The 15,275-nt window shown below is 47.6% G+C and overlaps 1 protein-coding gene across 1 annotated transcript in view; it reads left to right on the top strand.

Moving 5' to 3' along the window:
- LOC144730383 (protein flightless-1 homolog) overlaps positions 1-15,275 on the top strand; it is a 49,119-nt gene that overhangs the window by 7,183 nt on the left and 26,661 nt on the right. Inside the window, exons 2-13 of the mRNA XM_078611176.1 lie at positions 731-841; positions 3,323-3,394; positions 5,301-5,381; positions 6,026-6,111; positions 7,312-7,473; positions 8,208-8,311; positions 9,317-9,492; positions 11,117-11,274; positions 12,028-12,112; positions 13,099-13,240; positions 13,537-13,676; positions 14,652-14,864. Coding sequence (XP_078467302.1) covers positions 731-841; positions 3,323-3,394; positions 5,301-5,381; positions 6,026-6,111; positions 7,312-7,473; positions 8,208-8,311; positions 9,317-9,492; positions 11,117-11,274; positions 12,028-12,112; positions 13,099-13,240; positions 13,537-13,676; positions 14,652-14,864 — 1,530 coding nt within the window. The remainder of the gene's footprint in view (positions 1-730; positions 842-3,322; positions 3,395-5,300; positions 5,382-6,025; positions 6,112-7,311; positions 7,474-8,207; positions 8,312-9,316; positions 9,493-11,116; positions 11,275-12,027; positions 12,113-13,098; positions 13,241-13,536; positions 13,677-14,651; positions 14,865-15,275) is intronic.

The raw sequence follows: 15,275 nt of genomic DNA on the forward strand, positions 1-15,275 counted from the left end.
ATAGAAAGCTATTTTTCAAGGGTGACCCTGGACCCGGGGGGGGGTGCGAGGGGTTTGACTGATAGTTTAAACGATAATAATAACACACTCTTTGTCAGTCCACTGCTGGATGATTGCCTCTCCCATGCTTTGTCAGTCGAGGATAATTATTTGACAATTTTTACTATTTAGTGTGGGTTGGTCAAGTTGTCAGGGTTATTGATGATCCAGCACTCACACATTCTCTCCAGTCTCTCATCGGTGGTCAGTCACCTCCTCATCACTCTTCTATTGCTACTACCGTTCCTCACTGTTCTCGTGAAACTCGTCTATTCATTCCTCCACTCGTGTTGAGGACTCTGACTCACAAACTGACTGTTTCATCTCACCCATGCTATGGTCACTGCATGCCACAGCCCTTCTCTTGCCACTTCGTCCCTCACACTGCGCTACCTTGGAATTCCCTCCTGTCGTCTCTTTTCCCAATCTTTTGGCCTTGCTCAATTCACTAAATGTGTTAATGCTTATCTGTTACCACTTTGATAGTGCTGTTTGTTGCCGATGGGCCTGTGCTCAGCAAGTGTGCAAACCAAAAAAGAGGACTCTTGACAATGATGTTAGCCATGGCCAGCAATAAAACTCAGGTTGCAGGGTTTACAGCGCAGTGTCCACACCACTGCACCATTGATAATCTATAGGGCTGTAAATGGTGTTTTTACCCACGTGTTTGTGTCATTGTGTGCGCGCACAGGGAGGGAACTTTCCTGAGCGCATTGGGGCCATGAGCAGTTTGCGGTGGCTGAAGCTGAACCACACGGGGCTGTCCTATCTGCCCGAGGAGCTGGCGGTCCTGCAAAAGCTGGTCAGCCCTACGCACCAACACCACCACCATCATATTGCACATGTGTAGCCCAACAACAACAAATGCCATTCGCCACTCAGTGGTGGTGACGTCACCACGGCGCTTGTGTCAGGCGATGTGCATGTTGAGGCCACGTGAAGTGTCGAACGCCCGCTGATAGGAGGTCACGGGGCATACCCAGCAGGTGCCACGGGTCGACCGACTGAGATGACTGGCTGATGCACCACCTGTGTCCCCTACTGTGCCAAATTGCTGTGCTTTAGTCGCCCGGCGCTCCGCTCGTTATGGGCGTCGCTCTTCTGCCCTCTGTTGTTGTTGGAGGGTGACTGCCTCCAACTGCCCAGTAGTATCCTTCACGAGCCTCCTCCACAGAGGCCAATCTTGACACTGCTGATACCAGTCATCGGCAAGTCCACTCCGCTCCACTTCCTCTTGTACCACATAACTCCATCTCTTCTCTAGCTCATGCCACGCCCATTTTGCCCCCTCTATTCAGCCGAACAAAAGCTGTTTAGGCATGCGGTGGCTGGGCATGCGTGCTACATGACCCAGCCAACGCAGCCTTGCCTGCCGGAGGAGCTCACGGATGGGACTTTGTCCAGATCTTTTAAGATGGATCGTAGGCAGGCCAGCATAAATGTTTCTAACCGGCGAAGATGTTCCATTAGGGGGGTCCACATTTCGCAAGCGTATAAAAGGGAGGGCATGACTGTGGCCGAGAAGACCCGAAACTTCGTGTGAAGTGACAGACCTGGTCGCTTCCCCACAGCATTACGCAACCAATGAAAAGATGATGCCGCTCGACTGATTTGGAGTAAGACCTCTGCTGTCAAACAAGAGTCGGTCATGAGCACCACTGCCTAGGTATGGGAAACTCTCCACTCTCTCCACAACTGCCCCATCACTAATTGGAGGTTGTAGGGGTGGAGTGTCTGATGGTACAAAATACCCAGGCAGGTGTTTAGTTTTGGTGGGGTTGATGGTAAGGCCCCACCTCTTAGCGGCATGCTCCAGGTTCAGCAGCAGCGCCTCCAACTCCTCCTTTGAGTGTGTAGCCCAGGCAGCCATGGACATATAAAGGTGGTGATAGTAGTGCAGCCCTACGATTGCTTGCTCATGCCACTGCTGGCAGAAAGGTCTCCGTGAGTAGCAGGGGTCCGTAACCAAAATAACAAGGAGAGCCTTTTTTTAATATTCTGTAAAAAAAAACTCGATATTTCAAGAGCCGCAATGTACGTGAATACGTGACAATCCCTAATATATATAACGTCTCGAAGCAGTCTATAAAGAGCCGCATGTGGCTCCGAAACCACAGGTTGCCGACCCCTGCTCTAGAGGGTATATTGGTCTACTCTTCCGCGCAGGCCAGAAGCGCTGTAAGAGTTGGGAGTACCTACACTTTACCCCACGACATGTGACCTGCCAATCGACTAACCGCGGTGAACCCATTTATACTGCTGGATCGACAGAGGCGGGGGAGATTCAAGAAACTTGCACCACTGTTCCAACATGCATTAGAGCTCTTCCTCGCATGAATGGGGGCTGCCGTGGATGAGAATTTGTTGCTACGAGGAGTTCCCCTGTTATACCGAGTATCCCAAACAAATACATTTTCCCCAATTAGTATTTCAGACACGATAAATGCAAGGTGTCTTTTAAAGTTGGTTAACCAATTCATAATAAACGTTTTTGGGTTAGATCGCGTTCATAATCTTAGTTTTTTCGGTAAAGTCACGGAGGTAAAATAATAATAATAATAAAATAAAATAATAATAAATGAAAATAACTAAATTAAATCACGACGTTTCGGAAGCAACACAAGCCTCCTTCATCAGGTGTAACTACTCCAGTAAAATTACTGTAGCGTGTGAAGGGGGGAAAAAAACTAAGAGTATGAATCCTTGCAGTCACGAAAGCTTCAAATCTAGAATTAGATCGCGTTATTTATAAATGTGTCGTAATCCTCCACCACCCGACATGGCCAATCAGCAAAAAAGTGTCACGTTGACAAATGACAAATAGTTCACTACTTTAGCCCACCGGTGTGTTGAAGAGTGAATCCACAACATTTATCACATTCACGCGAACAACGTGGGTAAAGTGAAGTGAGCTTTGAGTTTTCTCTTAATCTTGTTCTCACACGTTTCCTCATGGTTACATGTTTTCCCGGACTCTTGCTTGGCAGCAAAAGGGAAGTTGATGATTGAGAAACAAAGTTTGTGTTGGTGATTACACAAAATGACTCCGTAATAAATGCTCAATAATTTTATGCCGTACTGTTTAGCAAAAACCAGGAACAGCAACTATCATACAATCTGAATCTTCAAAGCATTTCCAGCAGCTCACAACTTGAAAGTATTCATTGTTTATTTCCTTCTCATACAAACAAAAGTGCATTTTAAATGATGTTGATGATGTTAATTGCCATTTCTGTCTGTTCGATATAAAAAACAAGTGATCCGATTGACTCTGGCTTTGCAGGAGCACCTCTCTGTGAGCCATAACCAGCTGACGACGCTGCACAGCGACATCACGGCTCTCCCCTGTCTCCGGGTACCCCCACACAATCCGCTGCACCAGCGAACCCAAGACCACCATGAGCGTTCTTTTTCTTGGGGGCGGTCTTCTTTATTTGTTAGGCATTTGAAAAAAGAAAAGCGCAGGGCAACAAATGTATTTTTAGTGTTTTAAGCCATTCCACGGTATCTGAGGTAACTGTGAGTGGAGTCTACTTGTTCCACCAGAGTGTACACGTGTTGTATTGGGCAATCATTGGGGATATACGACTGTAGAAAAATAATAGATCACGACGTTTCGATCGCAACACAAGCAATCGTCGTCAGTTTTTTCAGCAGTTTTTTCTTGCTGTGGTTGTCCCACCTGATGACGCTTGCTTGTGTTGCGATCGAAACGTCGTGATCTATTATTTTTCTACCTACGTGACTTTACCGAAACAACCAAAGAGTATGGATTCCTGCAGTCACGAAAGCTTCAAATCAAGATTGATATTCGACTGCTTTAGATTATTTGGCTGATATAAGTTTCCACATGATGAGCTACCTTTTTTGAGCAATCATTTGTGGCCAGGTCGCTTCTGAAAGAAATCTATATAGCTTGGTTGGCCTTACCTGGTAAAATAATAAAAATGAGCGACTTGTCATTTTTACAGTTGCCAGTGTCGCACGTGGTGTCATAGGCTGCATACTGTGGTGGTTGTAAAGTTCATAATACGGTACTCTAACAAACATACGAAAAAACATGCATTGTAACGTGACCCTTGATATCTGACATGGCTAGGTTTTGCTTTTTTAAAGTGAGATGAAAGTATTGTGAACCGCTGTGTGGGGGCTTCGGTAACGAGATGTTAACTACCTCACCTAGTATACAGGAGGTTTTGGGTTCGATCCCGACCTTGACACCTGTTGTATATTTTCAGTTTGCGTGGTCTCCTCGTGGATGCGGGGATTTTTCTCCAGGTTCTCCGGTTTTCTCCCCCCCACATTTAGAAACACGCGTTTGGAGTATTTGGCTGCAAAAATTCCGCATGATAAACTCCTTGAGCTATCATTTGTGGCCAGGTCGCTTCTGAAAAATAGTTATATAGGTAAGTAGGCCTCGGCTAGTTAAACAAAATAAAAGATATAGTTTATATTTTATATGCCTGATGGTTTGCACCTATGGCGGTGATATGGGCCAACGAGAACACTTTCACCACTTCTTGCACAGGTTTTCTGTTCAATTTCAATATGCCATAAAACATGTGCGCCGTCTCCTTCACAGTGGACGCTAAATAACCCGTGATGTCATCCGAAGCAGACAAGGCCATTGTGTCCCACTGTCAATTTTTTTTTTTTCAAACCTCGTAAACCACTTAATTAGGAAAAGTTATCAGGTCCCTCTTGAGAAAGAGTCTTGATACTCAGTGAGGCTGTTCTGGATTAACAGTGTAAAATCATACTCTTTCCACGATTATGGCCTGGCCCTGGTGGCTCCAGCATCTATGAGTTCTAGCAACAGCTGGTTAGTTCCACGCACCAACACGACCAATGGGCTAACTGCTTTGACTCGTCTTAAAGTGAAGCAAGTTTTGTCACGTAAAAAGCCAGTCCAGTTAAACCTGGCCATTACGTCACACACGAAGAAGCCAGAAAGATGGTAATGGACGATCTTCTACTAATATGGAAGTTCGTTCTAATTGTTTTAGTGTTTTAAAGCATTTGTGTTTATAAAGCTCATATATTAAACTCTTCTGTACCACCACCTGTTATCTACAAATCCTATTATCTGTGTGGGCTAGGGAGTTGCTATACATCCAATTATTCATGCAACACGGTGGATTCTTGGTGATATTTCTTAGAATTGAGTAGAGCATTATTTATATATTTTTGTAACAAGTGTTTGTCTGGATGACTAAACCAAGCTGGAATGACTTTACTGATTCTTTGTCCTTTTGTTGCAGGCCATTGTAGCCAGAGCCAACCAGCTGACAAATCCTGGGGTTCCTCCTGACATCTTCAATCTGGAAGACCTCTCTGTTCTGGTATGGAAGCCCTGCATTTTAAAAGCTCTCATTGCCAGACATGAATATCAACCACAATCGTGGTTCGCAATAAACTGAATAACAGAGAAGTTTTACGTTTCATCGCAAAAATAAACTGGAATTTAAAATCAATCACAGCATACTTGAGTACAAACAAGGGTGATTATTATTTTTACTTTCCCATTGTTTTTCATAGGAAAGCTAATTCATTGTACGGAAGAGCTTCAATGAGTTTCTAGACTCTAATTCTGGAGAGTCCTGCATTGAGATGTACGGCTAATTCCATGAATGATCGTTTGTAATGTATAGAAAACCACCCTTGCATGGAGTAACCCTCAACTTTGCCTTCTCCTGCCAACCTTACGGCCCCACACCTACAAATCTCTGATGGGCCGCCTATCCACAGTGCTAACCAGGCTGAACATTGCATCCGCGAGAGCTGATGAAACTGGGGCGAATTTAACGTCATTTGGTTGCAGACACTAATCAACTCTATAGTGGATTCCCAGCTGCGATTACTGCTTGGTGCTTGCACATCTGCAGAGCCGAAGAGTGGTAAGTTTGCCATTCCCTGGGCCTAGAGTACTTGTAGCCCTGCTTTTGTGTTAACTTGTTCCCTTTGCACGTAACTCTACTTCCTTCAGGATCTCAGTCACAACCAGCTGACGGAGGTTCCGAATGAATTGGAGAATGCAAAGAACATGCTGGTGCTCAACCTCAGCCACAACAGGTTCGTGCACGGTGCTGTCGGTAGTGCCGCTTATTTTGATGCATCGGTGAACAGCTGGACATCTGTGCAAGAGAGCTTCATAGCTCATCGGATTCCTCCACGATGAGTAAAGATTCTGATTCTGAACTCCATAATCATCGGTCCTTCCCCAACTACAACCCTGTTTTCATGTTTGGATGGGAAGTTTACTATCAATTAATGTGTCAGGAGTCATGTTACCGAATGCACTTTGTTACTTGTTGATTTTATCTACAACAATGCTCATGGTCATTTTGCATTATGTAGCATATAGTGTGTGTCAATCTCTGACCCATGTCTGATTGAAAGGGTCCTTGCCTATGGGATGTGTGTTTTTTATGGGGTTAGGTGAAGGAGGTCCATTGTCTACATATTTATTTTGTAAGTTATATTCTCCACAATCAAGCTGATTATTATTTTGTGTTACTGAATATAGATTGGGATGCAAAGAATGCGTGTGGGGATGAGAGGTGCAGTGGTCTGTGACCTTCGGTGCACATATTGAGCCACAGGTTAGATGTCTAGCCGAGCACATCAGTAACTGCCTGAGGCCCTTCCAAGTGGACACAGCCTAAAATGAGTACCCGGTGTTACGTGCCAACAAAAGCACTGTGGACACAGGCATGGTGTTGGTCACACTGATCTGTTGCATGCATTGCCAGCCATAAATACGTGTACACTCACACCAACCAAGCATTCTATGAAGACAGCAGAGAAGATCAATGTATATGCATTTACCTACTTTGACAACCCATTATTCCTGGGCCTGCTCTGTAACCTGCCAGTAAGCCTTCGGTAATCTACGTGGCCTAAAGGGACATTAAGCCTGGTGCCGGTAACATATAAAGTCACTTTCACTTGTTAGTGGATAGCAGCGATTGGCCTGGCAGGTTCTTTCTACGATTGTATTTCATGGGTGGAGGAAACCAAGGAGTTGGCCATAGGTCTCTTGGCTGCATCCGTTCAACCGTTTCTGTCAAGAAATAGAGCAAGTAAAGGGGAGCTCATTTGTGGCTTTGCCCGGATAGACCCTTTGGATTTGCGCCCGGACAGGTAGATGCTGTTACCGCTGTCTCGGTGCTTGCTCCCACATTCAACTCGACAGCCCTCATGGCCGTTGTGTTTTCGCACGCGTGTCATTCATCTATCGTGCCCTCCTTTGCCCGTGCCGCCCTTCCGCAGCATCGAGACGATCCCCACGCAGCTCTTCATAAACCTGACGGACGTGCTGTACCTGGACCTCGGCAATAACCGGCTGGACAGTCTGCCACCCCAGATGCGGCGCCTTGTCCACCTGCAGACGCTCATGCTCAACAACAACCCCCTGCTGCACGCACAGCTGCGGTGGGCCATCCGCCTGCACTTTCCAGCCACCCGCCCCCGAGAAGACGCAAACATCCGCTTGTGTGCTCGCACTTCCCATGCAGAGAACCTGAGGATTCTACTGTGGAGTCTGTTCCAAATACAGCTCTGTTATCCGGCATCCATGGGGAATGGAGGGTGCCTGTTAATCAAATAAAACTTTTAAAGAAAGAAACTAAGCCTACATTTGAACTATGATACAATACATATATTATTTTAAAGAGGTACTCATCAGTCGTTTGTAGAGCATTCTAAGTTGATAGTAGAGAAGCAGTGGGGACGTTTAGAGTACAGTATACAATAGCACTGTATGTACAGACTGCCGCTAGTGCCACCACTCGGCAGCATCTTGAAAACTCCTGTAAGCAACAGATCTATGATAGGTGCACGTCAAGATGCCGGAAGGCTGTCGGAATATTTCCAGTTATGTGAAGGAAGATTCGTATTGCTATCAATGACAGATGCCGGTTAATAGAGCACTCTGGATGGGTAAAGTGCCGGATGGAAGACCTTTTGCTGTTTTGTGTATCCGGCAGCCGTTCCGTTAGTGCTACATTTATGCCAAAGTCACTCATTGCGGGCCCTTTTGTCCGTTCTTCACGCTGGTCAGCACAGGATGGACACGTCTCACTTTGTTGTACAACGTCTTGTGATGTGGCTTATGTTGTGTTTGTATTGTATGAGGATGACCTTAAGATTGTTATTGCTCTCTGTAGGCAGCTGACAGCCATGACAGCCCTGGAAACGCTGCACATGAGGAACACGCAGCGTACGCTCAGCAACCTGCCCACGCAGCTGGAGGCACTCACGCACTTGGCTGGTAACAAACACGCAACACAGATTGTTGGGGAAAGTGCCATTAGGGAAGGCCGGCACGGCGCACGACGGGGTGGGTGACCAGCACCATGCCCCGGCCGCCTTTGTCTCCCAGTGGCGATGTTTACACATCGCACCAGGTACTCATTTAAAGCTGAGTCGACCTAGGGGAGGCCCACAACCGATTAAGATAATCGTCACTGGTGTTGGCCATGATTGGGAATCGAACTTTGGTCACCGGGTTCTTAGCACAGCGCGCTAACAGTTCCACTACCACTCCACATGGGTCCACACAACAGACAGGCAGCTGGTACAGCACACACTTACGAAGCGAGGACTCGACACACCACAATAACTGTTTTAATAAGCACACATGTGCATGGCCGCTACAGTGCACAAGGCATGTAACAGTGCACGTGTTCACGGATTAAAATCGGTTCCTGTGTGCATAATGCGACGCATGTGTCGTCTTCGCTTTGATTCCCTGCAGACACTGTCAACTGGCTTAGCAAAACGTGCATTGCAGATTATACTCTACCTTGCCTGGTATACAGGAGGTTGTGGTTTCGATCCCAACCCTGACGTCTGTATATTTCAGATTTGCATGTTCTCCCTGTAGTAGCAGGGATTTTTATCTGGGTCCTCCGGTTTTTCCCTCCACCTTTACAAACGTGCGTTTAGAGTATTTGGCTGCTATACATTTCCACACGATAAGCCACTTCGTTTAGCTATAATTTGTGGCCAGGTTGCTTCTGAAAAAGAGCTATATAGCTCAGTGGGCTTTACCTGGTGGAATAATTTTTTTTTAGATTTTATAGATTCACAGGACAAATGTAGAACACTACAAATGTGGGTTAAAATCATTCCAGCACCATATTTCTATGTTGTAGAAACACATTGCTTATTCTGCAGAGCGATAGATTTCAGGCCTCGGCTGCCTCTGTTCTCGTTTGCACCCGGCTACTGTCGGCACGAGTTCACGGCTACGTTTTTTCTGGGCGCGTGCCAGATGTGGACCTTTCCCACAACGAGCTGGCGCGGGTCCCCGAGTGCCTGTACACCCTGTCCGCTCTACGCCGCCTCAACTTGAGCGACAATCAGATCACGGAGCTGTCGCTGTGCATGGACCAGTGGACGCAGCTGCAGACGCTGAACCTGTCACGCAACCAGCTCACCTCGCTGCCGGTGGGAACACGCCCGCTGCTGCCGTGACGCGCACCATCGCCACACGTGCTTCCGTTACTTCGACTTGCACTACCACGCACAAACCACATGGCCACATGTCCCTAGTTTTGTGCATTGTCAACACCAAGACGACAAGCCCAAGATCCCTCTCCCTATAGCCTACACAGACTATCGGCAAGTGCTGCTCTTGAGGACCTTATGAAGGTCAACACGGCGCATGAGGAAGTGCGTGCTCGGCACTGCACCCGGCCACCTTTGTCTCTCCAATCCTGATGTTTACACACTGCACCAGATACTCATTTAAGGCTTAGTCGATCTCGGGGAGGCCCGTGACCAGTTCAGATGGCATCACCGCAGTATTTTGAGCGGGAATTGAACTCGTGTCACTGGGTTCGTAGCACAATGCGTGAGCCACTACACTGCCGCTCCCCACAATCCCCACCGCTCTCACACTACCACCGTATGTTGTCACTCGGGAGGCTTTAGCGAGCAGACAGTGGCAGCCGTGCTCACGTGTCACCATGCGATTCATGCACTGCGACTACACTGTTCACTTTATTGCCCTACGATCGTTTTTTTCTAAGTTATTTGGCCGCTGTTTTTTTATTTCTTATGCAATGCAGTTGTGTTTGTTAGAATTTACGTTTGGTGGATTTTGCTCAGATTTACATAAATGTTCTTCGTTGCTTTTGTGATTTTCGCTAACCCTCGGTCACTCTTGTAAATGAGACTCCTCCTGGCCTCTTGAGTTTTCACCTCGTTAAACAAAATCAACTTGAACACAATGCCACTGCACACGTTACTGCCACGTAGGCGAGATACCAGCAACATGCAGGCTGTGGGTTGTGCCACATGGTAACAATGTGGTGCCATACTCTTTGGGTCTTTCGGTAAAGTCACGTAGATAGAAAAACAATCAAATAAAAAATCACGACGCTTCTATCGGAACACAAGCAATCGTCTTCACGTGAAAAAATACAGCAGGCGGACTGTTGAGGCAGGAAGAAATATAGCGAGAGAGCTGCTGCAGACAAAGGTTATGAAGGTTTGAGATGAGTACAACCCAAGGGTAAGTGGGCGGGGCTAGTAAATGTAACATCGCAGAGCTCGGTATACCTTGGCCATTGTGTTGCTAGAGATGAGCATGTCAATCTACGGTGCTAAAGAAGCCATTGCATTGCTCGAGATTAGAGATTAGCATGTCGATGTGAGACGGCTCCCAGCCTATTAAACAACGAGTGCCACCGCCACATCGAGGAAAAGGGAGCAGCAGCGATGTTTGTGAGACATTTAGCCTGTTAATATGAAGACATTTAACAAGGTAATGTAACTCGGAGAGTCGGAAATAACTGCTAACATAGGTAGGTTGGATGGAAGCATCACAGCTAGTTATGACTTTACCTGGTTAATAACGTTCTTCCAATGATTGCTCAGTTTGTACCCAACTTGTCGGTTGAAATTGTGTCTGTGTTTATATATCTGGATGGCTTCAATGTGGTGCCACACAGTAACATTGTGCTAAGCTATATTAATTTATCTTTGTATTTCCCGGAATGTTATGTGAATGACTCAACATCCGCTGTGCAAAACTAACGTGCAAACGTCACACCCCGGGGGCATGCAGTCATCGATCAGCAAGCTGGCCAAGCTTCGCAAGCTGTTTGTCAACTCGAACCGGCTCGACTTCGAAGGGATTCCCTCCAGCGTGTGGAAGCTGGGAAATCTGGAGCAGTTCGTGGCAGCCGACAACAACCTGGAGCTCATCCCGGAGAGCCTGTGCAGGTCAGCGTCCAGACAGGGCTCGGTGTCGGGCTCGGGGGTGTGGAGCTTCCTTCATCATCAGTTGCAGAGCCAGCGCTAAGGTCGAGGTGTGGGGGTCAGCGTCGAGTCCGCACTCGGGGTTTGGATAAGGATGAAGATTTGACTCGGAGCGGATGGAATGATGAGAGAACAAAACATCTGGACCACAAATGTTGTGTGAAAAAGATGATTTTATGTACATCGAGTACCTCTATTAAGCTGCTCGTGCATCTACTGCGTTAAAAGTAGAATTACAGTATCCTTAATCACCAGGATATGTGATTACTGATTTTTACGTGAAACAATTGCAGATTTTTTACTTAAAGCTTTCGTGACTGCAGGAATTCATATTATTTGGGTCTTTCGGTAAAGTCACGTAGATAGGTTCAAAGAAAATAGCAAAAAATAATTAAAAAAAACTACGACGTGACTTTACCGAAAGACACAAAGAATATGAATTGCAGATTTTATTTGCATTGTTCGGCCCGTATTGTTCATCACAGCACGGCTCGGGCTTCGCTCTGCCTCCAGGGAGCCAAGCTCAGAGGCCTGCTTAACTTGAGCTGGCTCTGAGCACTCTCCCAGCCACGCTCAGGATTCCTTTGAGCTCAGCCTTTAGCCGCTCGTGCATCTTTGGAAACAACCGAGCAGCTCGAGTGCTAGAGGCTGAGCCAGAGCCGAGCTGCGACTAAGAACACGTGTCCTCATTGTTGCTCTCCGTGATGTTGTGTGCAGGTGTGCCAAGCTCAAGAAGCTCGTGCTCAACAAGAACCGGCTCATCACACTGCCAGAGCTCGTGCATTACCTCACCGACCTGGAGGTGAGCCAAGCAGACACGCGTTGCCGAACAACGACAGCTCTGGAGAGATACAGACGTAGCGCGGTGCCGTCGCTGCCGAGACAACATGGAACGTTTTGTGCTCGGGGAAACATAATTAATCTATGAAATCTAAATATTCACATTTATTTTTTAATTCAGCCCACCTCGAACTCTCGGCAACTCCTTGGTCAGTCGAGAGTTCTCAATGAAATACGGTACACGTTTGTGGGGCATAAACCCCACGACTCAACCAACCAGGAGCGCGTGGGTTCGATCCAAACCCTGGCGTCTGTATCTTTGGAATTTGCACGCTCTCCCCATGATTGCGTACATTTTTCTCCTGGTCTTCCGTTTTTCCCTCCACGCTTAGAAAAATGTATTTCAAGTATTTGATAACTATAAATGTCCACATGATAAGCCACTTCGTCAAGCTATCATTTGTGTCCAGGTCGCTTCTGTAAAAGAGCGATTTAGCTGAGTGGGCCTTACCTGGTAAAATGAAAATAGTTTATCTTCTTGGTTCTTTCGGTAAAGTCACGTAGAAGGGAAATAATAAAATAATAAAAATAAAACATAATAAAATAATTCTCACGACGTTTCGGTCACAACGCAAGCAGCCGTCCTCAGGTGAAGGACAGGTCTGTCGGAAAGACAGTCTGAATCCCGACAGACCTGTTCTTCACCTGAGGACGGCTGCTTGCCGAAACGTCGTGAGAATTATTTTATTATGTTTAATTTTTATTATTTTATTATTTCCCTTCTACGCGACTTTACCAAAAGAACCAAGAAGATGAATCCCTGCAGTCACGAAAGCTTTAAATCGAAAAAATAGCTTAGTTTAATAGTATTAGCTGCTACATTTGCAGCTGCGCCAGACATTGGCATTGTAGGTAACGTTTCAGCTCCAGATGGCGTGGGGTGAATGATGAACACGACAAGGGGACTCAGTCGGGCGTGCGCTCTGCTTGTGTGGGGCTGTTGTGGAGGTCCTGGACGTCAGAGAGAACCCCAACCTGGTGATGCCCCCCAAGCCGACCGACCGCTCGGAGAACTTGTACAACATCGACTTCTCGCTGCAGAACCAGCTCCGCCTGGCGGGCGCTTCCCCTGCCGCCATCGCCGCCGCCGGTAGCAGCCTCCCTCCCCTCCCTCGCCTCCCTCGCCTGCCTCCTCTCCCCATGTTGCCCGCTCCCCTATAGCAACAACACGCGCTGTCTGCCTACTTTTAAGCGCATGTCTCAGACACACTAGCACAAGTGTTGGCTTGGGAGCCGTGGCAGACAGTGGTCTGCACGCCGTGCACGGGGGTCCATCGATGTAGCGAACCAACGGCACTGTAGATTGCATGGTTGCCCGTATGGTCAGAGGCGGCACGGTCATTTCCGTAATAGAGGGTCGATGATTGTTATGATTTGTGTTCTCAGGGGGCGGGCAGCCCGCTAAGGACCATGTGGCGCGGAAGCTGCGTCTGCGCAGGCGTCGCGATTCTGCGCAGGACGACCAAGCCAAGCAGGTGCTCAAGGGCATGTCTGACGTGGCCCACGACAAGAACAAGACCTTGGCGGTAGGCACTGCACTGGGACGCCCCACTCTGGCACGCACACCGTGACGCGGCTGTCTCGCCGGCACGCTACCCGCTGGCCAACCACGCACCACCGCATGCAAGTAGCGTGCACCGCCTATAGCAGTATGACATGCTGCACAGCAACACAGGTACAATCATGGACGTAAACAAGATTGGTGCCCATTGAGAGCAAAAGTCTCATTTTCAAGGGAGGACCTTGTTTATGAATGATTTGAGACATGCTTTAGAAAGTCTAATTTAATATCTAACCGACAGGTTCGAGGCATCATATTCCCTGCTAATAAAAGTGTAATGACCGAGGCAACAGACCACTCACATGAGGCAAGCGTATGGGCAGATGGACAGTCAGGAAGTACGCCAAGGCCTCCTATTGGTGCAGAGAGGACTCCTAAGTGATTGGTCGGGAGGCAAGGTTCAAAGGGATTGGAGCCGAGGTTTAAAATGTAAAAGGCGGGAAGCGAGGGTTGACGGTTGAGGGGACAGTTGACAATTGTTGGTGGTGGAGGAGGACGAGGATTGGCCGAAAGAAGTGGGGCGAGTGATGCTTCGAGGGAGGATGCTCGAAAGGGTATAATAGGGGAGAGCACAAAGGGAGGGGACCTTCTGGGAGAGTACGAGCTTCAAGCGGCAAGAAAGTAGCCCGGGCCTAGTGTTGGTGCTGTGTCTTATAAAAGGCCCCAAGTAGTTACGTGTGTCGGCATCATTACAAAAGTAAGTGGGCTTGGGCAGGCCACGTCGCTAGAAGGATCGTGATGGCTAGAGGTCAGGACTCCAGAGGTAGTCCATAGACTCACGGCTGATGGTTCAAGTTCACGGTTACACGCACGGTGGATTAAACTGCTGACGTGAATCCCACGTAAATGCCTATGCGAATCTCATGATATGCTGTAACGGGCCTTTGTTTTGTGTCATGAAAAAAAAAACCCTGTTTACTCGCATCATCATCGTCGTCAGGAGGGAGGCGACGTGCGCTACACGGAGGTGAAGAGCCGCCGCTGGGACGAGGGCCTAGCCAAGCCGCAGCTCGACTACTCGGAGATCTTCACTGAAGACGTGGGCCAGATCCCCGGCGTGTCCGTGTGGCACATTGAGAACTTTGTGCCACAGCTGACCGAAGATGATTACCATGGCAAGTTCTACGACGCTGACTGCTACATCGTGCTGAGGGTGAGCGGCCTAACCTCCCTTTCTGGGGGTCGGGGGAGATGGGTTTTTTGTTGCACAAACTGCCAGAGGTGGCGGCAGCAGAGAGGGAGTGACCTTTTGTGTGAAGTGCAGGTTTTTGATTAGGACCTTGGAGCAGAGGGCAGCTGGTGAATCCAATTACTTGAGCGGGGAGTGGTAGGCAGGGGAAAATATCCTCGAAACAGTGGTCAAAACATTACAAGGAGGACCCTCGTGAAAACCTATTGTAATCGGCTTTTCTTCAAGAAAACAATATTATTTTGCACGTTTCACAAAACCTATGCACACTGCAGGATGACACGAAATCATAACAATCTTCCCCACATAAGCATGACCTTTGTGCATTTTGTAGTTGAGTGGATTGTTTCTGAATGTACAGTAGGAAACACTTCC

The sequence above is a fragment of the Lampetra planeri genome, chromosome 35 (assembly GCF_965212315.1).
Source record: "Lampetra planeri chromosome 35, kcLamPlan1.2.h2, whole genome shotgun sequence".
In the NCBI taxonomy this organism is placed as follows: Eukaryota; Metazoa; Chordata; class Hyperoartia; order Petromyzontiformes; family Petromyzontidae; genus Lampetra; species Lampetra planeri.